At 41.6% G+C, this 26,828-nt stretch overlaps 1 protein-coding gene across 1 annotated transcript in view; it reads left to right on the forward strand.

Moving 5' to 3' along the window:
* The window catches only part of LOC132993077 (ryanodine receptor 3-like), a 110,070-nt gene extending 86,278 nt beyond the window's left edge, over nucleotides 1-23,792 (forward strand). Inside the window, exons 70-107 of the mRNA XM_061062727.1 lie at nucleotides 145-385; nucleotides 518-605; nucleotides 708-800; nucleotides 1,238-1,252; nucleotides 3,168-3,338; nucleotides 3,485-3,544; nucleotides 3,647-3,781; nucleotides 4,363-4,475; nucleotides 6,425-6,521; nucleotides 7,527-7,636; nucleotides 7,798-7,849; nucleotides 7,932-7,988; nucleotides 8,087-8,186; nucleotides 8,268-8,347; nucleotides 8,431-8,507; nucleotides 9,869-9,942; nucleotides 10,682-10,699; nucleotides 11,361-11,441; nucleotides 11,586-11,674; nucleotides 11,770-11,898; nucleotides 12,033-12,137; nucleotides 13,352-13,433; nucleotides 13,566-14,878; nucleotides 15,031-15,089; nucleotides 16,827-17,001; nucleotides 17,119-17,205; nucleotides 17,295-17,489; nucleotides 18,291-18,421; nucleotides 18,519-18,561; nucleotides 18,680-18,807; nucleotides 18,906-18,966; nucleotides 19,103-19,249; nucleotides 20,478-20,612; nucleotides 20,707-20,863; nucleotides 20,979-21,043; nucleotides 21,615-21,715; nucleotides 22,436-22,487; nucleotides 22,720-23,792. Coding sequence (XP_060918710.1) covers nucleotides 145-385; nucleotides 518-605; nucleotides 708-800; nucleotides 1,238-1,252; nucleotides 3,168-3,338; nucleotides 3,485-3,544; nucleotides 3,647-3,781; nucleotides 4,363-4,475; nucleotides 6,425-6,521; nucleotides 7,527-7,636; nucleotides 7,798-7,849; nucleotides 7,932-7,988; nucleotides 8,087-8,186; nucleotides 8,268-8,347; nucleotides 8,431-8,507; nucleotides 9,869-9,942; nucleotides 10,682-10,699; nucleotides 11,361-11,441; nucleotides 11,586-11,674; nucleotides 11,770-11,898; nucleotides 12,033-12,137; nucleotides 13,352-13,433; nucleotides 13,566-14,878; nucleotides 15,031-15,089; nucleotides 16,827-17,001; nucleotides 17,119-17,205; nucleotides 17,295-17,489; nucleotides 18,291-18,421; nucleotides 18,519-18,561; nucleotides 18,680-18,807; nucleotides 18,906-18,966; nucleotides 19,103-19,249; nucleotides 20,478-20,612; nucleotides 20,707-20,863; nucleotides 20,979-21,043; nucleotides 21,615-21,715; nucleotides 22,436-22,487; nucleotides 22,720-22,815 — 5,012 coding nt within the window. The 3' untranslated portion in view covers nucleotides 22,816-23,792. The remainder of the gene's footprint in view (nucleotides 1-144; nucleotides 386-517; nucleotides 606-707; nucleotides 801-1,237; nucleotides 1,253-3,167; nucleotides 3,339-3,484; nucleotides 3,545-3,646; nucleotides 3,782-4,362; nucleotides 4,476-6,424; nucleotides 6,522-7,526; nucleotides 7,637-7,797; nucleotides 7,850-7,931; nucleotides 7,989-8,086; nucleotides 8,187-8,267; nucleotides 8,348-8,430; nucleotides 8,508-9,868; nucleotides 9,943-10,681; nucleotides 10,700-11,360; nucleotides 11,442-11,585; nucleotides 11,675-11,769; nucleotides 11,899-12,032; nucleotides 12,138-13,351; nucleotides 13,434-13,565; nucleotides 14,879-15,030; nucleotides 15,090-16,826; nucleotides 17,002-17,118; nucleotides 17,206-17,294; nucleotides 17,490-18,290; nucleotides 18,422-18,518; nucleotides 18,562-18,679; nucleotides 18,808-18,905; nucleotides 18,967-19,102; nucleotides 19,250-20,477; nucleotides 20,613-20,706; nucleotides 20,864-20,978; nucleotides 21,044-21,614; nucleotides 21,716-22,435; nucleotides 22,488-22,719) is intronic.
* Nucleotides 23,793-26,828: the final 3,036 nt, after the last annotated feature.

The following is a 26,828-nucleotide window of genomic DNA, read 5'->3' on the forward strand; positions in this document are numbered from 1 at the left end:
GATGCCTCCATATGAGCTACTGAAGAAAACACAACCATAAGAGAGCACACTGATTGTTTCTATAGGGCTTTGAAATGACTGTCTTTAAGTTCATGTGATCGTCTGTTACAGAGTGACATTTTCTCTCTCTTTCACCGTTTTAAGTGTACGTGCAACCTATCATCAGCAAGGCCCGTGCAGACCTGCTGAAGAGCCACTTCCTGCCGACGCTGGAGAAGCTGAAGAAGAAGACGGTGAAGGTGGTGTCTGAGGAAGAGCTGCTGAAAGCCGACAGTAAAGGAGACACGCAGGAGGCGGAGCTGCTCATCCTGGACGAGTTCGCTGTACTCTGCAGGGACCTGTACGCCTTTTACCCCATGCTCATCCGCTATGTGGATAACAACAGGTTAGCTCACTGACAGCTGCATGATGAAGTTGTTTTTTTTAAAAGGGGTTATTTAGGAATAGTTCAGGTGGATGTTAGTGCTTGCAGATAAGATAGAGAGGATGAATAAATCTATGTCTTCTTCTTCTGCAGGTCCAGGTGGCTGAAAGAACCAGATGCTGACTCCAATGAGCTCTTCAGGATGGTCGCTGAGATTTTTATACTCTGGTGCAAGTCACATGTAAGTTGTCTCATATTCAGCGCCAAAACAAACAGCAGCCCTTTAAGTAATCCAACACTGATGAAACATAAATATCTTCCATTGACATTTGTCTTTCTTCAGAACTTCAAAAGAGAGGAGCAGAACTTTGTGGTCCAGAATGAAATCAACAACCTCTCCTTCTTGACCGGAGATAATAAAACCAAGATGGCTAAGGTAGGTTTTGTGTTCTCAACTACTTCAAGTTCTTGCTAGGACAGCAGATTCAAAGTCTTTCAGGCATTTTAAGGATGCATTCGACCTTTAAAACATGTGCCAATGTTTATATGACAAAGCTGAAAAGGATCCAGAATAAGCAGGATCGTGTCTGACCTTGACTTATGATTGTGTGTGTGAACTTACGCATGCATGATTTAACAGTACATTACAAAAAACTAACACTCATCCCTCAGTAAAGTAATATTCCTCCATACATGCATTAAGGGGGTCAGAACATTAATTTCTTGTCTGCCTGGTGAGCTGTTTGAAGGCAAACAAATGCTTTTCATTGACGTTCACGTCCATGCGAGGACTGCGTGCCTCCATTAACCGCGCCTTCATCTTTTTCCTCTATCTCCCTTTTCTCTTTCTGTCCTTCTCCCTGTCTCAAACAGTCCTTTAAGGAAAAGGTAGAGTGATGCAGTGCATGAGCCGTTTACCTGCCAGCTTATTGGCTTAGATGCTGCAGTCGCCGTGCAGAAAAGCCAATAGCTTGTGCTGCTGTGCTGAGTCTATAGTGTAGTTAAATATATAAATCATGTCCCTTATTATTTGTGGTCTCCATTCATCATGTGTGACATGGTTATTTTCATCATTCCTCATTCCCTCATGGGCAGAGCTCATCTGGAGTAATGAAGCCCCGCCCCTTCTGTTGAGCATCATGTCATCACATGTGACTGGTGTGTTTGCTGTTGATGAATTGTGTGTGTTTTTTCTTTGTGTGTTTGACCAAAAGTTTCCTGAGGCTATTTCATGTGATGTCGTGGTTGATGTGTGATAACTGTGTGTGTACATGTGTGTCTGTGTCTATGCATTAATATGGAAATGATGTTTTCAAATTGACTCAAAGGTGCAGGCTTCTCTTTATGCTACCATCAGCATCAGTTCTGCTAGATTTTCTGCTGAGGAGTGAAGCTTTGTAATGCTTCAGAGTTAGTCTGGTCACAGTTTCTGTCAGGGCTGAAGAATATGTAAATCAGTCACCTCCAGATAAAACTGAAGTGAAGGTATTCCTTAAATAGAACAACCCCAGTTTCTACAAAGTTGGATCATTCGGTAAAACGTAAATAAAAACAGAATGTGATCATTTGCAAATCATTAAAAAAAAACAAATTCAATTAAAAGCAACTCAGAGACAACAAATCAAATGTTTAAATGTAATTGATTTTGGAAAATGATATGCCCATTTTGAATTTGAGGCCAGTAGCACGTTTCAGAAAAGTATGTATTTAAATGTAGTTCTCATTTGAGGTATTTTTGATCCATAATGCTCCAAACATTTTCAATGGCTGACAGGTTGGAACTGCAGGAAGGTCAGTTTATCACCCCGACTCTTTCCCTACAGAGCCACGCTGTTGTAATACATGCAGAATGTAGTCTGGCATTGTCTTGCTGAAATTAGCCTGCACTTTCCTGAAAATAAGAAGTTGTCTTATTGGCAGCACATGTTGCTCCAAAACCTGTATCTGTGGATCAGCATTAATGGTGCATTTACACTAATGTGCACTAATGCATCCCATACCATCACAGGTGCTGCCTTTTGAATTTTCCGCTTACAATAATCCGGGTGGTCCCTCTCCTCTTTAGCCCAGAGAATGTGGATTACAGAATTTCCAAACAGAAAGAGTTTTGACTCTTGAGACTTCTGAACCATTTAACCTTGAGCCTGGACCCAGAGAAGGCAGCGTTTCAGCATCTGATTTAAAAAAGGTTTCCTCTTTGCATGGTAGAGTTTCAGCTAGTATTTGTGAATGCAGCGATGAACTGTGTTTGCAGACGATGATTTTTTTAATTGTTCCTCAGTCCATGCACAGTGGGGTCCCCTACAGAGTCTGTTTTAATGTCGTATGAAGTCCAAAAGATCAGAATCACCCAATATTGGTTATTGATCTTGTCCCCTGCAAACAGAGATTTCTTCAGATTCTTGGAGTCGTTTAATTATATTATTTAATGTTAACGATGAAATCCCCAAAAGTCTTTGCAATTTTATATTGCAATACCTTATTTCTGAAGAGTTGCACTATTTGCACAGCCTGCAAAGACTCAGCCTTTCTGATTAGTATATCTAATCCTGATGCTAATCTGCTGCCAGTTAACCTTATGAAGCGTGTTGTTGACCTCAAATTTAAAGAGAGCATATAATTTTCTAAAATCAAAGAATATTTCAGACATGTTGTCTTTGTACACAATGTCCCAACCGTGTGATTGGGGTTGTATGTTTTTCGCTAAAATACCAGCTAATAAGCTAATTAATTATCTTACGCTGCCCGATCTTTTTTATTCACCACTTTGTGTTATTTAAGATTAACCCTGTAATTCTTTTAGTCTGGAGGACAAGACCAGGAAAGGAGACACAAAAAAAGACGTGGTGAGTTCTACTCCATTCAGACCTCGCTGATCGTGGCCGCTCTGAAGAAGATGCTTCCTATCGGCCTCAACATGTGTACCCCAGGAGACCAAGAGCTCATCTCCCTGGCCAAGACGCGCTACCTTCTGGTGAGACAACTTCTATATGACCATGCACCAGCGACACATTATACATTGGTCATATGAGATCAAACATGATCCTTTTCCCTTCAACATGAAAACAATAACAGTTCCCTGTAATAGATTATCTTTACTATTCCTTCTTTGTTCAACAGAGAGACACAGATGAAGAGGTCAAAGACCACATTCGGCAGAATATGCATCTTCGAGTAAAGGTGAATATGTCCAAATCAATATGAAGTTATTATACCCGTCCCCTCCCACTTTTGTGTACTGTTTGTTGTTTTCTAACATCCTCCTGTGTAACTCTCCCTCAGTCAGAGGACCCCGCTGTGAGGTGGCAGCTGAACCTGTACAAGGACATAGCGATGAGGATCGAGGGGCCTCCAGATCCTGACAGGGTCGTGGACCGGATCCAGAGGATCTCTGCTGCTGTCTTCAACCTGGAGCAGGTCTCTGCTCGAGCATTCATACTCACCCAAACATATCGTGATGTGAAAATGACTCACTTGTGTAAAGCATGGAGAACATGACTCGGTTAATTGTGTTTGTGTGTTCTGATGAAAAGCTCCCTAGGGAAAATGGTGCTATAATAAGATAAGATAAGATTGATTCCCCATTGGGGGTAAATAATGACATCATCAAATACACAGCTAATGGTACTTAAGGTTAGTTTGCTAATTATACATAGTTTGATTTATTTTAGGGTCCTTAGAGAACTTTTGCTTCCACAGGTCCTGATCATCTGTTTAGGATGTGGATTCATCGTAGCACTTAATGATTAACCATATATTGTAAAATCAAGAAAAATCCACACTTTCTACTTATAATTTTTTTGTAATCTGTCTGATTCAGTCACTGCTTTTCCTCTCAGTAAAGTTGATGATGAATCACCAAAATACCAAACTCCAGCACTGAGGAAAAATCTGATGCTAGTTGATGTTTATTCCCTTTAGTTACCTTGTAGAAAATGCTGATCGACTGTTCTGATTAATCATGTTTTCTTTACACTTATTTCTTCGACACCCATTAGGTTGAACAGCCACTGAGATCAAAGAAATGTGTATGGCAGAAGCTGCTGTCCAAACAGAGGAAGCGAGCGGTTGTCGCCTGTTTCCGCATGGCTCCACTTTATAACCTACCAAGGTATGACTATTGACCTCACACCTACAGCGTCTGCTTCTTTCCTGCTCTGATTTTAGACTCAAATCATTCCTTTTAATCCTGATTCAAAGATGACAGTTGCATTGGTAGGTCCCAGTGGAAGGCAAACAGTACAGCAAGTGTTGCGATATCACCTCTAATGGACAAATACCACCACATGTAGTCTTTCTCACCCAGGACTCTCATTTTTCTTTCTCTGTGGGTTCTGACCCTGCATTAATGCACAGCCTCCCTCCCTGCGTTTGTAAGGACAAATGTCTGGCCTGCAGCTGTTATCAAGGAGTAGAAAAAGGGACACTGGCAATTTCATGCCCTGCTGCTCTGTAACTCAATCACAAGTAGTCAGGCAGAGAGCTACAGTAGGGAAGAAAACAATTATGAGGACCAACCTGTGGGTGGCCATCTTCAGTCCCGCCCGCCTGACAGCATGACTCATTTATTCAGAGTTGTTGGCAGTGAAATATGACAGAACATAGCTTCTAATTGTTAGACCATATTTACAATGCAGACACACTTTTATGCTTCTTGTTTGGAGTGATTGATCTGATTTACTGGTTGGATGTCAAACTTCTGGATAATGTCGACTCTCCCCCCCCCTGAGTTGTACGCATTCAGACATCATCTTTTCTCTTTTGTCTCTCTGTTCAGCCTTTTGTTCTCCTCTCAGTGTCACACTCTATTGTACCTCATTCCCTCAGGCACAAAAATAATAATTACTTCCTGAAAGCCTACCGACATATTTGGCTGGAGATAATGCATGAGAACACAGGCTATGACAGTCTGCTCTCCATGCTGACGGTAATGTAGTGCTGATCCAATACTGCTACTGTATGACCTTGCATTACATACCTTACTTAACTACCCATCGCTTTTCCTACTGCCACGGTTTGTGCTGCAGGTTTGACTCCCCTTCTGATGTGCATGCTGTTTATTGTTTTTACTGGTCCTGATTTAAGAAATGCTTTACATTACATACTGGTAAAGAGCAGGATGCAGAGATGCATTAACTGTTGTGTCTGTAAGCTAAATGTGAAGTAAACAGAGAAACAGTCTTGCGTAGCACAAATGCTGGAAGCAGGTGGTAAAAGCTAGCCTTGAATATGTACTTAAAGCGTCTGTAAGGGGAGCTTCGGTACTGTATGTGTCAATGTTAGCCCCCCGTGGACAGAGCAGTACCTTTGATCTCTTTGCTGATCATCTCCTGTACATGTCTAAGAAGTGTTGTCTGATGAAACATCTCCTCCTGCTTCCTTTTAACAGTTAAATGTTCCTCTGCCCATGAATCTGTGCCTCAGAAAATGTAAACAATGGCCGCTCTGAGGCCTGTTATTGAAGGCATCCTCTGACACCTAGCGCTGGCAGCTGCATTTAGAGACGATAAAACACAACTAAACAGAAAATAACTTCGGTCTCATTTGCTTTCATTGGTCACAAAGAGGCATCAATAATAATTTCAGTCTGTTTCCCGATCAACTAAAAACTCTTCATAGACGCTTTTAACAAAAGTTTAAAGAGCAAAAGATTTGTGCAAAGCTAAGCTAATTGTTTGTGGAGTTGTAATACGGAAACAGACTTTAGAGTGGTATTCATCTTCTCATGTATATTTTGTCTTGGAAAGATTCTTTTTGTTTTAACTTAAATGAAAAAGAAAATCCCCTTCATTGTTGTTAATGTGCAGATATATGAAAGAAACTCAATAATCTAGCTTTAAACTGCTATTTCTGCCTGCTGATCTCTCCTAGATCAACAGTTCATCAAAGAGCATCTCGTCCCCTGTCTTTATAAATAACATGACAGTTTTCTCTAAGGTGACCAGTTGGACATGCCCAGCACCCTAAGCTAACCAGTACTAACCTCCTCCAAAGGGGACGTCTCCTTCCTTTGCCCTGCTTCTCTCTAACCCCGCCTAATCTCCTCTCAACCTTCCTCAGGCATCGCTCTATTAACCTCTTCCTCCTGGCCTATCAGAGAATATGGATAGAAACAGAGGAATACTCTTTTGAGGAGAAGCTAGTGCAGGACCTTGCAGTAAGTACTTGTGCCGCCCCACCGCGTTCCCTCTCGTAGTCCTTCTCCTTTTTATGTCTCAGTGTTCAAAGTGCTTGAAATCGGTCCACCAGATACCACTTTGTCACACTTAGTCATCCATAAGCTGTCCCCAAACCGGACGCCCATTTATAGCAAGCATGACATCACCAGTGATGTCATGGCCAGCTGATGTTTTTTCAACCACTGCGTCCCTTCTAAGACAAACATCATCAGCTGTGATGCTTGGACTTAGAAAAGACATTTCTGAAAGATGCTGTATCTTTCAGGAATTAAAAAAAACAAAACACTTTCATTGTGCTTTTTGAGGAAGAAGTAGACATTTCTTTCTCCACAACTTCACAGAAGTGCAAATAATATTTAGCACTTTGTTCCTCATTACAGCACCATTTGCATAGAGAGAATGGATAGAAAAAAAGCCTCAAGTATTTAATAGAGATAATGGATAGTACCATGGAGACATGCTGGATCTGGACGTGCCGTACTGTGCCAACTGCTGCTGCTTTTTGTATTCAATAATGAACATTCAAATTGAATGAATAAGAGTTATGGTAATCTAATATTCTTTTAGACATTTTAGGAATCACATCTGATTCCAAAGTATTTCTAATCTAATCTAAGAATGTGACAGATGAAGAACTTTATGATCCAACCAACCAAGAGACAAACCCTTCAGAACCGTGTCTGTTACCATGGACGGTTTATCATAGGAAGTCTATGATAAAGTGAAAAGTGGGGCTAATGGAGAGTCACGCTTAACTTCAATCTCATCAATTTAACCCTGCTGATCATCATCCTCGGTGTGTGTGTGTTTGTGCCTGCCATCAAGTCTGTGATTGTGCTTGTTTATCGTCTGCATGCCATCAGTGTACCGTACTACTGTGTTGTTGTTTTTTGATTGTACCTGATTAGGTAAGTAGACACATATATTCGATGCCATATAGGCTGCGTACAAGCCTGAGACTTACTTTGTGTGGGATTATTCAGAAAACGCAGCCTAAAGTGGAGGAAGAGGAGGAGGAGGAGATCAGAAAGCAGCCAGACCCTCTTCACCAGCTCATTCTGCATTTCAGCCATAACGCTCTGACCGAGTGCAGGTAAACACACATGTCCACCTGGCACACACACACGTTGCTCCATCTGTGCTATAGAACAGTTTTGGCCTGCTCTTTAGCTAATAAAGAGAAGCGAATGATGTGATGTGATTGTGTATTCTGTAAGGTTTTAACATCAGATATGTATTTTCCTTTCTTGTTAGTTCTTTAGAAGAGGATCCCTTGTATATTGCATATGCAGATATGATGGCAAAGGTACCTAATTCTCTTCTTTGCTCAATTTTAAACAGTTCAACAAACGCTTTGCAGGTTTCACAATCTCTCCTCTCTCTCTTAGAGCTGTGCTGAAGGTGAAGAAGAAGAAGAGGAAGAAGGAAAAGAGAAAACATTTGAGGTGTACTATTGATTTCTCAGGAATAATCTTTTTCTATTTCTGTTTGTTTTGGATTTATATTGATGTGTGATTGCTACTGTGTTATTGATTTTGTACAGGAAAAGGAAATGGAGAAGCAAAAAATGCTGTACCAGCAGGCGAGGCTTCATGATCGAGGAGCAGCAGAGATGGTGCTTCAGATGATCAGTGCCAGCAAAGGTGGGAAAAGACAAGTTCACCCTCTTGCCGTCTTATAGCTGCCATCTAGTGTCTACATGATGTATGATTTGTGATCATCAGGTCGACTTGCTGCTATGGTGACTTTCACCCTCAAGCTAGGAATCTCTATCCTCAACGGGGGAAACATACTGGTCCAGCAGGTATGCACACAGTAGATTGCAGGTAGAATATGTGTCATTCAAAGGAACAGCCCTTTGTTGATGGTACTTTTATCTTGACACAGAAAATGCTGGACTACCTGAAGGAAAAAAGAGATGTTGGCTTTTTTAAAAGTTTGTCTGGACTGATGATGTCGTGCAGGTAACAAATCTTCAAATAATTATTACACACAAAATGGAAAGCATACTTTGTGTTTTATTTCTCAACTTCAACTTATAGGGTGTGGCTCCATCTTGCACACACACAAACTGCAGAGCTGGAAACATATCTGACGCATGCTTCATAAAAAACTCCAGTCCAGGCTCTTCATTTCAATACTTTACTGAAAGTTTTTCTTGTCATTACAGATACAAAAAAATATTAAAAACTACAAATAAACTAAGTCCACACGTAGGCGTATTTTCTAGAACCGGTGCTTTTTGGCCTTTTGTACACACGCAAACATTCCTACAGGTCACTGAAAACACATCTTTTGGAAAAGTCTTTCCAAGGTGAAGATTTTCAGAAACTCTGTTTAAGGTGTTTCTGTGTTGACGGGGAAAACTGAGTTTGGGGCTTGTAATGTCACACTGTGCTTCCGGTTTCTCCTCCATTTTGACGTCATTGTGCGACGCTGACACTATGTTGTCGGGCAGAGGCGCCTAAATGGACAACTTTGTAAAATGGAACGGTCATTGGTTGTAGAGGAATGCCGAGAAAATGTAAGCGTGTCAATGACATCGATTTTGACTTGGCATGCTCATGACAGTCATAACAGTGCGTTTTCATGTGGATGTTTTTAAAAACTGAGCGTGTGTGGATGGGATTAGTTTTTTTAAACAGAGGAGGAAAACCTCTGTTTAAAAAAATACCCACTTACGTGTGAACCGGGCCTTAATGTAAAGCACAGTCAGAGACCAGTGTGCTACCGCAGCTCCACAGCCTCCAATCAAACAAACAAGCCAGCACTGGGAGCATGCTGTAAGCTTCAACCAATCAGCAGCCAGGGTTGACTGCAATCTTAATTGCCTTCGATTAAGCATGCTGCACTAGCGTGAGGGGATCAAACACTGAAGAACACATAATATATCTACTACACTCTCATGTTTTAATAGCTCTAACATAGGCCAACTATGCAAATTGTGCACTGCACTGTCAGTTCACCAGTCACAGAAAGAACTTACCAAGCCTGCAACAATAGTTGTACAATGACTTATGGTTCCATTTAGATTTTGTCAACAACCTAGATGTCATTGGTCAGGGAAGCCTCAGTGAAATGATACTATTGTTTGCATTATAAGAAAGGTTGGATGTTTTGTATTTGGAGTTTGACCTATATATAAGGGACTAAAATCTGAATATGATTACATTATTCAACCTAATACTATCCTGTTCAGTGCACCAACTTAAAGGAAACACAATACTGAAATGATGGAGTAGCCCTCTGACATCCATATTACAGAAATACTGAATATAGAAATTCATTAAATCATATTTCAGTCTTCTTCTTTTATTCCCTACAGCGTCCTGGACTTGAATGCCTTTGAAAGGCAAAATAAAGCTGAAGGTCTGGGGATGGTAACTGAAGAAGGATCAAGTAAGTGAAGAAGATACATGTACAAATGGTAAACAGAGTTCTACCGTCCTGACTGTGAGCTGAAGTGCCACACATGTGGCTCATCGCCTTTTAATAATATCAATGAGGCTTGGTGTTGAACTCTCCGTGTGTCTCATACAGGCCCATGACGTTATGTGTCTTCAGTCAGACTCTTTAGTAGCTGATAGACAAATTAAACAGTAGTAGCTTAATCCAAACATCTCTGCTCTTTAGTTTGCTGTCGTACACACCCATTCTCCATGTCATGTGTGTCTTGTGTGTCATGTTGTATGTCACCATCAGGCAGGTGAACCTGTGCTACTGTATGTCTAAGTCCTGTCTGGGCCTTGTCTGCCACTAAAAACGACATCTACATACATGAAAATCTGCTTTAATTTTGACCCGATGGGTAGCATACAGTATACAAATATTATTTCCTCATACATATTCCAGCTCATTTTCACCTCATAAAGCTCAGGCATAAGTGATGGTAACTGTTACACTGATATTTAGTGATTCAAACACCTGCCTACAGAGCAGACTGTCCCTACAAACCTCGTTAAACGTACCGCATGTCTGTCGCAAATCAGTGTATGTAAAGATACTCCTATAGCGCTATCATTCTCTCCTGTTCCTACTTCTTCTGATTGAATATAAATGTCTTCTCCTTTGCTTATGTCTGCTTTTGTTTTGTTTGTTTGTTTTCTTCTGATCATGTTTTTTATGTCATCGGTCGCAGTCAACGTGAGTGAGCAGGGTAAATACATGGTTTAGATTCTACTCATCCTATGCAATGCCGACATCTTGATTGCTCTCCGTTAAACTCCTCCCTCCCTCCCTCCCTCCCTCTCCTTATTTCCTTCCAATCCTCCTTCCCCCGAACCCCTCCTCCTCCCCTCACCCTGAATGCAAAACAACCACCTTCTTTGTACCTTGGACTGAAGGAACGCATGCATGCTCCTCTGACATCCGGATAGATTGTTCAGTCCAGGGTTGGATGCCCGAAAACTGACTCAAATCTCTCCACTTTTTCCTTCCTTTTTTTTATAAGAAGCCATTGCTTGTCATTTACTAACTTTTATTATACTAACAAACTTTAATTTATAAGAAATAAATCTCCTAAAGCTTTGATTGTCAGACACAACAAAGCTTTGCTGGTGTTAAACAACAAAGCTCCGTTTTATTCCGACTATAAACCCTGTTTTTAATCTATGAAATGATGCACTATATTCCCCGTCCTTGTGTTCTGAACCCCCGAGTATAGTGCACATTATTTAATGGCATTTGACAACTAGGCAGCAGCTTTATGAGGAAGTGAAAGCTATGCAAGCCCTGATGCCTGAACTGACGTAAAAAATAATGAGTTTCCGACCTTCTTATGGCCGAATGGGACGGTTAATCTCCTTTTCTGTCCCCAGGTTCCAAAGTGCTGCAGAATGATGAGTTCACTAAGGATCTCTTTAGGTTTCTGCAGCTTCTCTGTGAGGGCCACAACAACGGTAGGTGGACACTTTTTCATCATGTAAAGTTGAAGAAGATGCTACCTTGCGCTGCATGTGTCCAAATGATGTTTTAAAATAGACCCTGTGAGGGGAAAAGATTCCACTACCTCCAGTTATTTACTTTTTTGTCATCTGTTTTAGATTTCCAGAACTTTCTGAGGACTCAAACAGGAAACACAACTACAGTCAACATCATTATTAGTACTGTAGACTACCTGCTAAGACTTCAGGTATGATACTGTTACAGATAGATCTAGGATAATGTCTTGTCTTTGTTGTGTTTATGTTGTTTAATGAAGCATGTTTTTTTGTTTACTTCTATAAGGAATCCATCAGCGACTTTTACTGGTACTACTCTGGTAAGGATGTAATAGACGAAGCCGGACAGAGGAATTTCTCCAGAGCACTCGCAGTGGCCAAGCAGGTCTTCAACTCTTTAACTGAGTATATACAGGTAACTCCATCACAACACACTGCACCGCTACAAGAACACATTAAACCCTGAGTTAAAGAGTCTAACTCTGATGTTTCTGTGATTATCCCTCTCCTCTCTCTCTCTCTCTGCCTCTTCCACGCTGTGTGATGCAGGGTCCATGTATTGGGAACCAGCAGAGTCTGGCTCACAGCAGGCTGTGGGACGCAGTGGTGGGTTTCCTGCATGTTTTTGCCAACATGCAGATGAAGTTGTCCCAGGTTTGTACTTTCGTCTGCAGTAAACTAGTATCATTGTTTTGTATTTGCTTTCGAGGTTTAGCCATTTCGTTCCACTTTGTGTATGACTAAATTACATCACAGAGGTCGTTATTGTCAGCTACATGACTGCTGGCAGTCTTTACAAATAAAACACATGATCTTCTTATCAATACGATACAGTATAAAATATTTAGGTACACATCAGTGTTTAAGTTGTTTAAAATTTGCTCCTTTGAGATGAACTACAAAATATGATTTCTGAAAAATGATCATCTGGCATTCGTGCCTTATCAGACAGTTTTACATTAAAGTTAGAGAGAGGTATAGAGGACAGAGTGAGGTTTAACTGCAGAGATGCCAATTTAAAATCAGGGGAATGTATTGTTGGTGATGCCTTACAGCAAGGTGTTTCATCTGTAGAAGCTCCCATATGTCTGTTGCTGACACATCAAAACATCTTTAATTATCCAATAAATTAAAATACATGTCAAAGGCCGCACTACGTGAAGATTAGGTGACATAGAAAAAATGCAATACTCCAATTTGAATTGTGTCTGCAATCATTTTAAAAGTAGTGATGCCACTTTTAAATCACTTACTGCGTGTGACTCTTCTTAGTCCTCTGTCTCTGTCAGCCAGCTGCTCCTTTAATATAAGTTTGGCCACTAGAGGTCTCTCCAGGCTCAAGGATATCCTCAGGCTGCTGCAGTACAATTACATTTGTCATTCCACCCAGCTACATGATGCATGGCTCAATCTGTGATATTTTTCTCTTTCCCCAAGATTCCAGTATATGGATAAAATCCAACCACCTAACCTTATCTCAAGGTCATCAGAAAGAGCCGGCTCTGACAGTAGAGGGATGAAGAAAGCACAGGTGGAGGGCTTTGAATGTAGCACATCAAAGTTGGCCTCAGATTTATTGCATGCCGAATACAGATTCCATAGAGACCCTAAATGAGTCAGACTGACCCTGCCATCTGCTCCCAGACAGAAGAATAGCATTAACCCTGGTGCTGATGGATGGATGTTATCTAGACGGCCCTTCTGGGCCTCAGCAGGACCATTGTGGGTCCCAGCAAAGTGAGGCAGCCTTGATCCCACGAGGATATTAGACAGGGTTGTTGTACCCTTACAGGGAGGCTAACAACAGTCTGTGTGATATAGTGAAGTGTGAGTCACAAGGTTTCCCCCTTTTTGTTTCCCACTAACAGGACTCCAGTCAGATTGAGTTATTGAAGGAGCTGCTGGACCTGCAGAAGGACATGATCGTCATGATGCTCTCTCTACTTGAAGGTTTACTTTTTGAACATCTACATAATGCTCTTTCATTAAACACTTTTCTTCACACAGATTTGCTGACTTGAATGTTGTGAAGAGTTTCTTATTGTGAGTATGAACCTTACCCTGACCTTTTTGACATTGCAGGTAATGTTGTCAATGGTACCATTGGCAAACAAATGGTGGACACCCTGGTGGAATCTTCCAGCAACGTGGAGATGATCCTGAAATTCTTCGACATGTTCCTCAAGTTGAAGGACCTGACGACCTCAGACAGCTTTAGGGAATATGACCCGGAGAGCAAAGGGGTCATCTCTAAGAAAGATTTCCAAAAGTCCATGGAGAACCAGAAACAGTACTCGCAGTCTGAGATCGAGTTTCTTCTTTCCTGTGCGGAGGCCGATGAGAACGACATGTTTAACTACGAGCAGTTTGTGGAGAGATTTCACGAGCCCGCCAAAGACATCGGCTTTAATGTCGCTGTGCTGCTGACCAATCTGTCTGAGCACATGCCTCATGATGCTCGCCTCTCAACGTTTCTCGACCTGGCCGAGAGCGTCCTCAGCTACTTCGAGCCTTTTTTGGGTCGCATCGAGATCATGGGCGGAGCCAAGCGCATAGAGAGAGTCTACTTCGAGATCAGCGAGTCCAGTCGTACCCAGTGGGAGAAGCCTCAAGTGAAGGAGTCAAAGCGGCAGTTCATCTTTGATGTGGTCAATGAAGGCGGGGAGAGCGAGAAGATGGAACTGTTTGTAAACTTCTGTGAGGACACCATCTTCGAGATGCAGCTCGCCTCGCAGATTTCAGAGCCGGACCCAGTGGAGCGTCCGGAGGAAGATGAGGACGACAACCAGAGTGTGGCTTTAAACCAGGAAGAGGAAGAGGAGGAGATCGTGATGTTGGAGTCCTCCTCGGCCTTTACGATCGCCTGCATCTCAATGAGAAAAAGTCTCAGCCACTTCCGCCAGATGCTGACTCTGAAGAGCATGAGGCGGCAGTACAGGAAATTCAGAAAGATGAGTGTTCGGGAGCTGGTGCGAGGCTTCTTCTCTTTCTTCTGGATGATCATCACAGGCCTCTTCCACTTTGTCTATAGCCTTGTTTGGGGTTTCTTCCATATCTTGTGGACCACCATGTTCGGAGGCGGCCTTGTTGAAGGGGCTAAAAACATAAAGGTGACAGACATTTTAGGGAACATGCCAGACCCCACCCAGTTTGGGATCCATGGGGATGTGTTAGAGATGGAGAAGATGGAGGCGAACGAGGGGTCAGCTTTGGCAGAGATGGGTCAGATGGCTCAGGGGGATGCAGCAGAGGGGGACCTGATGGCTGAGCTGCTGAACATACAGCCCAAGAAAGAGGGGAAGCATGGGGCGGAGCCAGGTTTGGGGGATGTGTCTGAGGTGGTGGTGGGGGACGCTCCGTCCATTGCAAGTGCCGTGAAACAGAAGAAGGCACAGGTCAATGTTTATAGCAACTCCTATTTCCTAGCATGTCTAAGCTAATAGAGATTGAGGACACATTAGTATTCTCAATGACTGAAACACATGTTTTTACATTACAAGATAGAAAGTGTTCAAATAACTAATCAAAGATTTTATTTTTGTTTTAGATTGCTGCAAAAAAGAGTGCATCACCTGGAGACTACAAATCTGACTCTGAGAAGGGAGAGTGAGTGTTTCTATTAAATTATTGTCCTTCCAAATGCAACTGTTATTTACATTTTTTTTATTTAGCTTTTTTTAAATCCTGATTGAAATTGAACTTTTTACTTTGTTCTTGTGAGACACGCACACACACACACACACACACACACACACACACACACACACACACACACACACACACACACACACACACACACACACACACACGAGCCTGAAATATACTCTAATACAAACAGGACTTAGAGATATGCAACAATAGAGAGATGTCACAGCGAGGGGGCAGCACAGGGACTGTCACCATGCTGGGCAATAAAACAAGTTCTATTTCAATTACACTTTTTTTTCAAGAAGATCATAGAGATTAAATTGTAAATGTACTTGAGCTTGTATAGACCTTTTCTAGTCTTCTGACTACTCAAAGCACTTTTACAACACAGGTCACACCTACCCATTCACACACTGATGGTAGAGGCTGCTGTGTAAAGTGTTCAATAGTATTATCTAATCCCATTCATACATACACATACTACGCTGACTCAGCAGTGGAAGCATTTTGGGGTTCAGTGTCTTGCCCAAGGACACTTACTGGAGCTGGGGGATCGAACCTACGACCGTCTTTTTAATTTTTTTTATCTAACCTTTATTTAACCAGGAAAAGTCTCATTGAGATTAAGAATCTCTTTTACTGTCCAAGACAGCTCATCTGGTTAAGAGATGACCGACTCTACCATTGAGCCACAGATTAAACGATAATTTGCCCACAGATTTTGTTGTGCTTGGTAAATGTTTCAAAGTGTTTGTTGTTATATTTTGGCCACAAAAGTACATCAACACTAGCTATAAACAACATAGTTCATTTATTTGTACTTATTGATTATCATGATATATTATAAAACATTTATATTATTTTCACTTATTCCACATGTTTAATAATCGTGATCTCAATATCCATTAAAATAATTGTGATTATGATTTTTGCCATTAGCACGCAGCCCTACTCCGCAGTACTCAGTAGGAAAACTGGCACCTCTCCACTTACCAGTCCCAAATTACACACTTGGTCCGTACGGGGATCTGTGACCCTTATTGCAAAAAAGCGTCCAATTCACAAACACTGGTGCTAATAGCCACACGCAGTTAGAGTGGAGCAAAAACTGTACGTTGGATCCAGGTGATAACTGGGCCGCAGTAAGAGAGATGTCAGGTTCTTTGTCAAGATGCACGTTTTTTTTGTGCGCGCGTTGTGTTCGAGTTTGCTCTTATTAGCTCCATTCAGAGATGAAGCTTTGTTTTAAACAGTAAAACTTCTATTACTGTTTCCAAGTCTGGTATCACAAATAACTTGAAAAGTGACCCTTCCCCTAAAATCCCACAAAAATATGCTCTGTCAGCATGAGAGTGCAGACTCACACAGAGCAGCTTCTTCTCCACATTCAGACGTTAAACAAGAGAAACTGCACAAACTCTTGAATATCATTTGTACTACAGGCATTTTGAATCAGAAGTTGAGATGGAGCAGATAGTGGGAGCAAGTTTTGGAGCCATTAACAGCCGCAATCCATTCTTAGGGAGAGTTGTCCTAAGCTACTGTCGACCCTGTGAAATTGTCTGAATTGATTTTGTGAGGCAAAGATTTGATCTTTTTCTGTGCTTTTGTTCACTCCATTGGTCAAATAGATATTGTATTTGAATATGTAATTGTGCAGCAGTGAGTATATTTTGTCACCAATGATTGTTACAGTTCAGAGGACGGTGAGAAGAAGGACCACGATAAAGCCAAAGATGAAGTCCCTTCCCAGTCCTCGTTGGAGGCGAAAAAGGCGCCGAAGAAGAGGCTGGGCATGAAGAAAGAACCCCCAGAAGCCTTCACGGCCAGCTTCTTAGCTGGCTTGGAGATCTATCAGACTAAGATGCTGGTCAGATATTTCCCTCACAGCTTTCTTAGAAATTTAAACCATCATCTTGAGCATGTTTAGAGAGTAGAAATCAGGTGTTTGTGTATACTCACCTTTAAACATTTTGTCCCCCCATAGAATTACCTGGCCAGAAACTTCTACAACCTCCGCTTCCTGGCTCTCTTTGTTGCTTTTGCTATCAATTTCATTCTGCTCTTCTACAAAGTAAGCTTGAAGTGAAAACATTGTAATATATATGAGGATTGAACATACAGTAATTGTGAGTTACCCTTAAATATTTAATTGCCTTTCAGGTGACAGGGGATTACTCAGACGATGAAGACCCTTGGAACGGTCGTGGTAAAACTGGGGAAGAGGAAGATGAGGGTGCACTGGAGTATTTTGTGCTGCAGGAGAGCACAGGCTACATGGCCCCAACACTTCGCTGCCTGGCTATTCTGCACACAATCATATCTTTCCTGTGTGTAGTGGGATACTACTACCTTAAGGTAAGGAAAGGACTCCCGTGCTGCTGCTTTCTGCCTGTTTTGTTTGTTTTGAAACGGCTGAATGTTTGGCAGCACTGTGAGTCCAAGACCAATGTCCCCAAGGAGACAATAAAGTGTATCATATGGTTTCTTAGCAACTAACAAAAAACACAATGATTTTTCTTAAAGGCAGAATATGCGATTTTTCACACTTAAATGTAGAAGAAATAAAAGTAAAAGTATATCCTCTGAAAATAACTCTGTGAGTCATGACTGTCTACAATGAGTGTAACACCCGAGTCCCACTGTCTGTGATGCTTTCCGAGCTTTCAGAGTCCTGTCTTCAGTTTGTTTACATCGTCAGGACGGCCGGCCAGCTCATCCCCCGGCGTATAAAAGTTGTTTAATTGAGGGACTAGAGAAAAGTAGAATAACATACTGTACTCACTGCTTAACTGTGTTTCTAGATCACGCTTATTTCGGGTAAATTTACATGCAGTGTGAAGATACGAGCATAATAAAGTTCGCTAGCATTAGCATGCTAACACAACAATGCAGCGCGAGTTGTTTTGGTTTCATGCTGGTGCTCAAGGGGCGAGATCTGCTGGATCAAAGAATCACATACGCCGCCTTTAAAATGACACAATTTTGGTCTTTAATTGAAAATGTTATAGTAATAGCCAAAATTAACTTGGAGTCACATGTCAAACATCCACAAATGAGAAAAAATACATTGTATACAGCCACAGTCATACACTTCCTGTGTACGTTACCGCTATGTTATTTGTTAGCGCTCAAGCTGAATTCTCTTCTGTCTCCAAGGTGCCACTGGTGGTGTTCAAACGTGAGAAGGAGATAGCCAGGAAGTTAGAGTTTGCCGGCCTTTACATCACAGAGCAGCCGTCGGACGATGATATCAAAGGACAGTGGGACAGACTGGTCATCAATACTCCGTGAGTCAGCTACACTACAGTTCTTTAAAGCCAAAATCTTGTACAAATGAAGATTTATTGCTCATTTCTAATTCTTTGTTTTTTACTTTTCCCCCAGTTCCTTCCCAAACAACTACTGGGATAAATTTGTAAAACGCAAAGTAAGTGGCTTAGCTCATTTATGTGTAATCTGTTACGCTACTACTGTTTGTTTAAACAACCCAATCTATCGCCGTAACCTCTATGTCTCCTCTGTTTCTGCTTTGCTGCAATCTGTAGGTGATTAAAAAGTATGGCGACCTGTATGGAGCAGAGAGGATAGCAGAGCTGCTTGGGTTGGATAAAAGTGCCCTGGATTTCAACCCTACAGAGGAAACTGTGGCCAAGGAGGCTTCACTGGTGTCATGGTGAGAGAGCGGACAGGCTGAACGCCTCACAGAGGGAAAAAAAAAAAGAGGTCAAACAGAAAAAATCAACTTCTCTCTCTCTCTCTTTTTTTTTCCAGGTTGAGCTCAATCGATACAAAGTACCATGTGTGGAAACTGGGAGTGGTGTTTACAGACAATGTGAGTTTGAGTACAGGTCGGGATGATTAATAGCTCTGTCGGCTCAGTGAATGACTTGATGTATGGATTGATGCGTGAAGGGGTTGATTGATGATATTGTGACTATGACAGACACATTCCTTTGTTTCCTTCACAGTCATTCCTGTACCTGGTGTGGTACACCACCATGTCTATTCTAGGCCACTACAACAACTTCTTCTTCGCCGCTCATCTTCTGGATATCGCCATGGGCTTCAAGACCCTCCGGACCATCCTCTCCTCTGTCACACATAACGGCAAACAGGTGAGAAGTTGATGAGGGTGCAGTCTCTCTTTCAGGCAGCAGGGGTCACTGCAGAGTCAGGGGGTTGGGTTACTCATCAATCCTGTTTACTCCCTGTTGTGACACCACAAGCCAGTTTCATCACATTTTCCATTTTCCTGTTCCACTGATGGCATCCTGGGTTTTTATTCGTGTGGAGCCTATCATGAAATCTGCCAAAAATGGTGGCAAAAAGTTTGTATAAATAATTTACATGTTGACAGAAACTAAAAACTGAACAGAAGTATGTAGGCTGAAGGCTGCTTTCTGCATGTTACAGAGAGAACACAAAGCAGTACAGCCTTCTGTCTTACATTTACCACCACCATCGGACTGCGTCGTCCCCACAACCACCGCCGTCCTCATTCATGCACGGCCTGCCCCGACCTCCACCTCAACGGCAAGGAAGTGTGGACAACAGGAACGCGAATACAAAGGAGAAATCCTTCCTGCATATTATCCCATATGCTCTTTTGTAAAGCGTCTCGAGATATTACTTGTTATGAATTGGCACTTTACAAATAATGATTGATTGCTTAAACCATGCTGTCATTGATCGTGGATTTTAAAATGATTCTTAGTTAAGCAAGATCATCGTGTTAGATCAAGTCCTGTATGCTTAAAACTCAACATTTGCATCTCTCTCCCTGAAACTGTAACAACTAGAGAGACAGAGAAGTTTGACAAGGAGGAAGTGAGGATGCATGAATTGGAATTAAGATGCACCCAGTATCATTTGACATTTTTCCACTGAGGTCAGACGGTTCAGTTGCCTCATTTAAATCCCAACTCTGACTGTCAGATCTCTCATGGCAGCTGACCAGAGGCACAAATGAAAATTGAATGTCACATTGATCTCCATGGGTGGAAGTGTACCTAAATGGCATGGCCGCAAGGAATCGGCGACACCTGCCACACTCGGTTGCCTGCAGGCGGATCAATCACGCAGCGGTCTAAATGCAATGTCGCTGTTCATGTTCACATAGTTAATCAACTGTAAACTGTAAAAAACGGGTAACTACGCTGACATTCTCTCCATTTATTATCTTCCTTTATGTTTATTGTGCTTTGATAGTTTTTTGTGTGTGTAGAAAACAAAAGACAACTTGCAGCTTTGCCCTTGCTGTGTCTTCTGTTTGATTCCCCAAAAGCATAAACAGATGGGAAGTTTGTAAAGACACCCTCCTGACTGCTGTCTGTGTCTCTGCAGCTGGTGTTGACAGTGGGCCTGCTGGCGGTTGTGGTCTACCTCTACACTGTGGTGGCCTTCAACTTCTTCAGGAAGTTCTACAACAAGAGCGGGGACGAGGACGAGCCCGATATGAAGTGTGACGACATGATGACTGTGAGTGTTACTTGCCTGTATTTCCAAACACACCAGTACTCTGACTTTTAATGTTCATGCAATCACCTCCCCCCCCACACTGTGTGTTTTGCAGTGTTACCTCTTCCACATGTACGTCGGGGTGAGGGCAGGCGGGGGAATTGGGGATGAGATCGAGGACCCAGCCGGTGACCCCTATGAGCTGTACCGCATCCTGTTTGACATCACCTTCTTCTTCTTCGTCATCGTCATCCTCCTGGCCATCATCCAGGGTAAAACTCCGGATGAACTCACACGTCACAGATTCAAAGACACAGAGGTTTCTAACGAGTCTTTTGACTGCACAGTACACATGTAGTGATCAGAGAAATTCCTTTGTGGCTACAGGTTTGATCATCGATGCTTTTGGCGAGCTGAGAGACCAGCAGGAACAAGTCAAAGAGGACATGGAGGTGAGTGTGGATACAATTCTAGTTTATACTGTCAGACCTGTAGGGCAGTGAAGGGTCATGACTGGGAACAAATCATCACTCAGAGGAAATAAATACATAAATATGTCTTGCATTTCCATATTATCCTAGGCAGTCTTGAATATTTTACAGAAAGTGAACTCCTCAGCTTGAATATTCCTGTTAGAAAAGGTTGCCTCAGGACATCTTGAGTGAGTGAAGGCATGTGGCCTACTTTTGTTTTTTGGAGCGCTCCATCTCTCTTCAGTTTTGTAAGCATCAGTCAGGCCAAAAGAAGGTTAGTGCACACACGCTAGGTCAGTTTGTAATAGAAATATTTAGTTCAAAATATGATAAATCCAACCCGAACTCCCAGAGAATGAGAAGAAAATGCTGGGAGAAATATGGGGAGTTAATAATGTCCTGATTTAAACTCAACCAGATATCATGAGGTTTAATTTGTCAGAGAGCTCAGGCGACATCAAACTGTTTACATGTATACGAGGATAGTATGAAGAACGATGAAGACAGAGAGAGCATGTTGTCTACTTATGATTCCATTTTCTGTCCGCAGACCAAATGTTTCATATGTGGGATTGGCAATGACTACTTTGACACAACACCTCACGGCTTTGAGACTCACACCTTACAAGAGCACAATTTGGCAAACTACCTGTAAGTATCAAGTGTTTTTTTTTTTTTTTTTAATCATCTTAAAATGCAAATGTCTTCTGGTTATTGTCACCCCCATGTGTTGCCTCTGCTCTGTAATTTAACCACATGATTGATAGATGTAGCACATTACCGCAGCATCAGGGCCAAAGTCGCTAATTGCCGCAGTGATCCAGAACACTAGCTCCCTTCAGGTATTCTTCCCATCTGTCTCTGTGTTTCCCTGCACTCTCCGCTCGTCCGCTGTTTCTCCATAGAGCCCGGGACAATAGCAAGTCTCAGTCCATTTGCGCTCACAGTCAGCTGGCCGGAGGATATGAGAGCGACCTCATTATGTTGCTTCATTACTATTTAATGCCATGAACTTTATTGGAAAATAGGTTTTGATAGCGTGCTCTCATACAGTATTCATCACCATTTGGCATGCTGTGATGTCCACAGAGATACAACGGCCCATTGCCATTTAAACTTGATTTGGGGAACATCAGGTGATTTTGTGACAGAGATGGGGTGGTGTTACTTTGTTTGCATCAGAAGCTGTTTCCTAGCAACCCCGAAATGTGACATTTCCAGTTTATAAAGTGTTAAAAAAGTTGAATGTGACTCAGCCAAGCCTTTTTTTCTGTCAACCCTGTTGAGAGTTGTGAGATTTTCAGGTAGGACAAAGCAAAAGCTTGTCACAGCTTTCCGTCTGACATTTTTGTTTTTGTCTTTTTTCTGAAGGTTTTTCCTGATGTACCTTATCAACAAAGATGAGACAGAGCACACCGGCCAGGTACAGCATACATAAATCTACATTAGTATCCTTTCTCTGAGGAATCAAAAACAACCAAAACAATTCTAATCCTGTCATTGTCAGAGATATTGTGCGTCTCTGCTGGGACAGAATAATATTAAAGGGAAGTATGTCATTTTACTGAGAATAAGAATATGACTCTACCAGCATTACCACAGAACCAGAACCATCTGTAGAGCAACTGACTGATCTGACATGTATCTGTCTCCAGGAGTCATATGTGTGGAAGATGTACCAGGAGCGCTGCTGGGATTTTTTCCCAGCTGGTGACTGCTTCCGCAAACAGTATGAAGACCAGCTTGGATAGAGCAGATGCTTCACCTTTATCCATACTGAGGAGACGGATGGAACACGACAACATTTAGTCCTACACAGAGCTGCTGGACTACAACACCAAAAGAGTCATCTGTTCAAGTTGTTTTGGACTGGCCTAAGGAAGGACGAAACTACTTTTTTATAAATTAAAAAAAAAAAAAAAAAAAGAGAAAGTTCTTTTTTATGTGGATACAGTGCCAGTCTATGAAAAAAACGACCAATACCTGGACATTTTGTTTCTTTTAAGTTTTGGGACTCGTTTTTTGACAGCGCGTTGCCATCTACTCCACATAACCCCAAATCATTGCACAACTTTTTTTTTGGTCTTTTTTGAAACACTGGGTTGTGTGGGGTTATGGGACAATGTGTCCGTCATATTATGCACAAGAACCCAACTTCAATATTTTGAGAATGTTTAACTCGAGACTTAATGCCAAAAGAATGAGGAGGAGTACAGCAGATTTACATACAAAAATATGATGAGAGGTTGTTGTTTTTTCAGATGTTGTATCCTAAAAATACTAAGATGATTTACAGTGAAGTGACAGAAAGGTTTATTATGTAGGATTTAAAAAAAAAAAAAAAAGCCTAAATTGGTCCATGAAGTGCCTTACAGAACTGTATCTACATTACAATGGAGCTATGCAAAACTTTAGTTTTTTCTTTATTGTAGGTAAGTACAGTCAATTTCCTGGAGCAGTAGCTGTCCAGATACGTAGTTTGTGGCAGAACTTTTTTATTTGAATATGGAAGAACAGCATTGGTTTGATTTGATTGATATTTCAGCTGAATGCAGCATAATTGCAACTGTTCAAGGTACCAAGTGTAAAAATGATACCGCAGACTTGACTGAAAACCTTCCAACAAAAAGACAAATTAAATTGCTATTGTATGGCCATTTGTATGTAGTAGCTTTGCTGATCCGTGCATTTCTTTTGATGGGAAAAAATAAAGAAAACAATGCAAGAATTATTCCTGGTTTTTGTGACGGATTTGTAACGTCCGATATTCTAAAGAAGCTCCAAAAATGTTTTAATTTTACTACAAAACTTTTACTCCAAAAGCTAAGAAACTTTTTGTAATTTATGTCCAAAATCAGCAAGATGCAGCACCTGTCTTGTCGGCTACTCTTAATCCTTTCAAAATAAGATACCTACTGTGTGCAAACAGCCCTTGGCCATTTGTCTCAACCAAACCTCAAAGCAGTATCATAACTGTGACCATCCAGCAGCTTTGAGGTGGTGGCTGAGAAGAGGAGCACTTAGGGTTGGTCAGAGAGGTAAGACCGGACCTCAGCAGGCTGCCTGATGGGGAGTTTTAGCCCTGTTACCCATGGTGCCACCTGTCAGCTCACATCATGTCACTACACATCAGGCACCACGCAGTGCTGCAGCCGGCTGCTGAAAGCCACTCTGCCTCCTTAACCCGCTCCTGAAACAGCACCAGCACGATGCCGTCATTTTATACGACCAACACAACGAGGAAATTGTAGTTTTTAAATTAAAGAGTGACATGTTGACATCAAATAATGGATATTAACTTCACAATTAAAAGGTTGAATATACCCCTAGTTGTTTTATAAAGCTGATGCTGTCACAGTTTAGTAAAGTAAATATTTAGTAGATCTTGTTTTGAGTGCACTGAAGCAAAAGGAATATCAGAAGAAACTCATCTCAAATTTCACACTTTATATTCCATAATCTCACAAGCAGAGGGGGTCCTGCGTGTTTTGCACATTATGTGGCCATTACTGCAATGAGAGAACAGGTGTGAAATTACTGATACAATTATTCTCAATAATCTGATATAATGAAAGCTGTGGGAAGCCGTTCTCGACATAAAATATCAACAACTAAGCCATTAAATAACTGGAGACAAATTACACCTATTAAATTCCTGTTTCCATTTCCCCCGTTATGCCTGGCCGAGGCATAATAAGGTTGAGTCTTTTATTTTCTTCTTAAATTACCTGTGTGGTGGGCATTTTTGCACATCCTTACTAATGTTACAGCAAATATCAAAGCTGGCCTTTTCATGGTTTCGATTGTAATGTTTTTTAATTTAATTGGGTCTAAAAAAAAAAAAAAAAGTGTAAATTTAATGCACAGAAAATGAATGCATAATCTTGTTTTGTGTTGTGAAGGCAGAACTGTCTAATCTGAAATTTGTTTAGCTGCTTCATCATGTTGTATCATAAATATATAACAAAATTAAGATCCTCATCTATCTACTTTCATTGAAGCCGTTTGAAATGCCATGAGTTGTATGAAATAATTAACCGTGCTCACTAAATCCAATGCTAGGATGTAGCTAACTTAATGGAGCTCTAGACTTGATGAAGTGGAAAACAGCTGCCCTATCTCCTGTCAAATGTTTTAGAGGCTGTGATCTCACATGAACCTCTACTTCTCCTTCGTTGTCATCCAACTGACATTCAGTTTATTCAATCTCCACCCAGCTGTTGTGTTGTACTTTTCTTTCCCGGTGCCTGTGAGATAACGTCATGAATATGTTTAAAGTTCCCAGTGCTGCCGTACTGAAAATATACGAGGCCTCGCTGCCAGGCTCTTCACATTTTTGGCTGGCTGATCTTCCATAATTCTGATTTGATTGGCAGGTAGAGCCTGGCAGCAGAGCTGAGGGTGTGTCGGTCAGGTGCTGAATGGTGCTGAAGTGATGGCCACCTCAGTCATGCTGATGTGATTTGTTGCTCTGAAACCACAAACAATGTTTGGTTGTGGATATTGTGTTGACATACATTTTGCCTTCTCTGCAATTATTGAACGTACAGAAGGCAAAATTATCGTACTAAATATGATAGTTATGGTACATCTGGCAACATTAACCAACTCGCACAATCTTTCCTCAAAAAGTTCAGCCATTTTCCAAAATCAGCTTCTTTGCTGTGTTTTGCTGGTATGGCTTTAATTGTTGGCTACAAACTGACCCGCGATTTCCAGGGGTATTGCATTGCGTCGCTTGGTTAATATCTGTAAGCTTCCGGAAAATGTGCAGAAATACGGACGAAATGAACGCAGAGTATGGACAGAAGGCTCCGTTCCATGTCTGTATGTGTAACAGATGTAACAGGACGGTGGAGGGGTGCATTTACTGAGCAGCTTAATTCTCACTTTGTCTCCAGAGGCTTGATCTCCAAAACACAGCAATGATAAAACACACATAGCCAGAGGCATAAGGTGGAATGACACAAACAAGGGGACGTTTCACACTTCACCCAAACACTCTTCAGGTGGATGACAGTTTGTAAAGGAGTATACCACTCTAAAACTTCATCAACATTAGTGTTTCGTTTAGTTTCAGTAAACAGCTGTGCTTTAAAATGACTATTACATTCAACTTGGGTTGCTGATTTGGAGATATTAGCCCCCTATCTGTGTTGCATTTAGGTGCCAGTGTAATCTTGCTAATTCTAAAAGATTGGCTCGGTTAATTGCCTAACACCTGTTCTCCTCTTTCTTTGATTCACACAAATAGACTGTTGCTGATGTAATGCAGCTTTAGTATCTGGCCGCCTGTCATCCTGGACCCCGTATGGTGCATGGTGCTGTGGAGTGACAGATACGGTGAGAAGGAAAAAAAAAAAGAGAGAGCAGCTTGAGTCACAATTTGTGCTGTCACCTGCAGCTGGCAACCTGCAGAGAAACCTCCAACTGGTGACAAGAGTCTGCATATGGTTCTGTTGATGCATCCTGTCAGGGTTTGAGCCTATTACAAAACATCACACAACAAACAACACCTCGACTGCTAAACCACGTACAGAACTTTCAATTGATAACCTGTCTCTGTGTGGCATGAAAGAACAACACTGTGTCATCCACATAAAAGATGATGTTCAGATTAATAATCGACTCATAATAAAAGTCAAATCTAACAAGTTAAGAAGCAAATATAGCAAGAAAGATGAAAAAACAAACCCAATTTATGTTCAGTTTACGGCAGCTCTTTCCTGAGCATTGGACCTATTTATGTACCTGTATAACACAA

The sequence above is a fragment of the Labrus mixtus genome, chromosome 18 (genome assembly GCF_963584025.1).
Source record: "Labrus mixtus chromosome 18, fLabMix1.1, whole genome shotgun sequence".
Taxonomy (NCBI): Eukaryota; Metazoa; Chordata; class Actinopteri; order Labriformes; family Labridae; genus Labrus; species Labrus mixtus.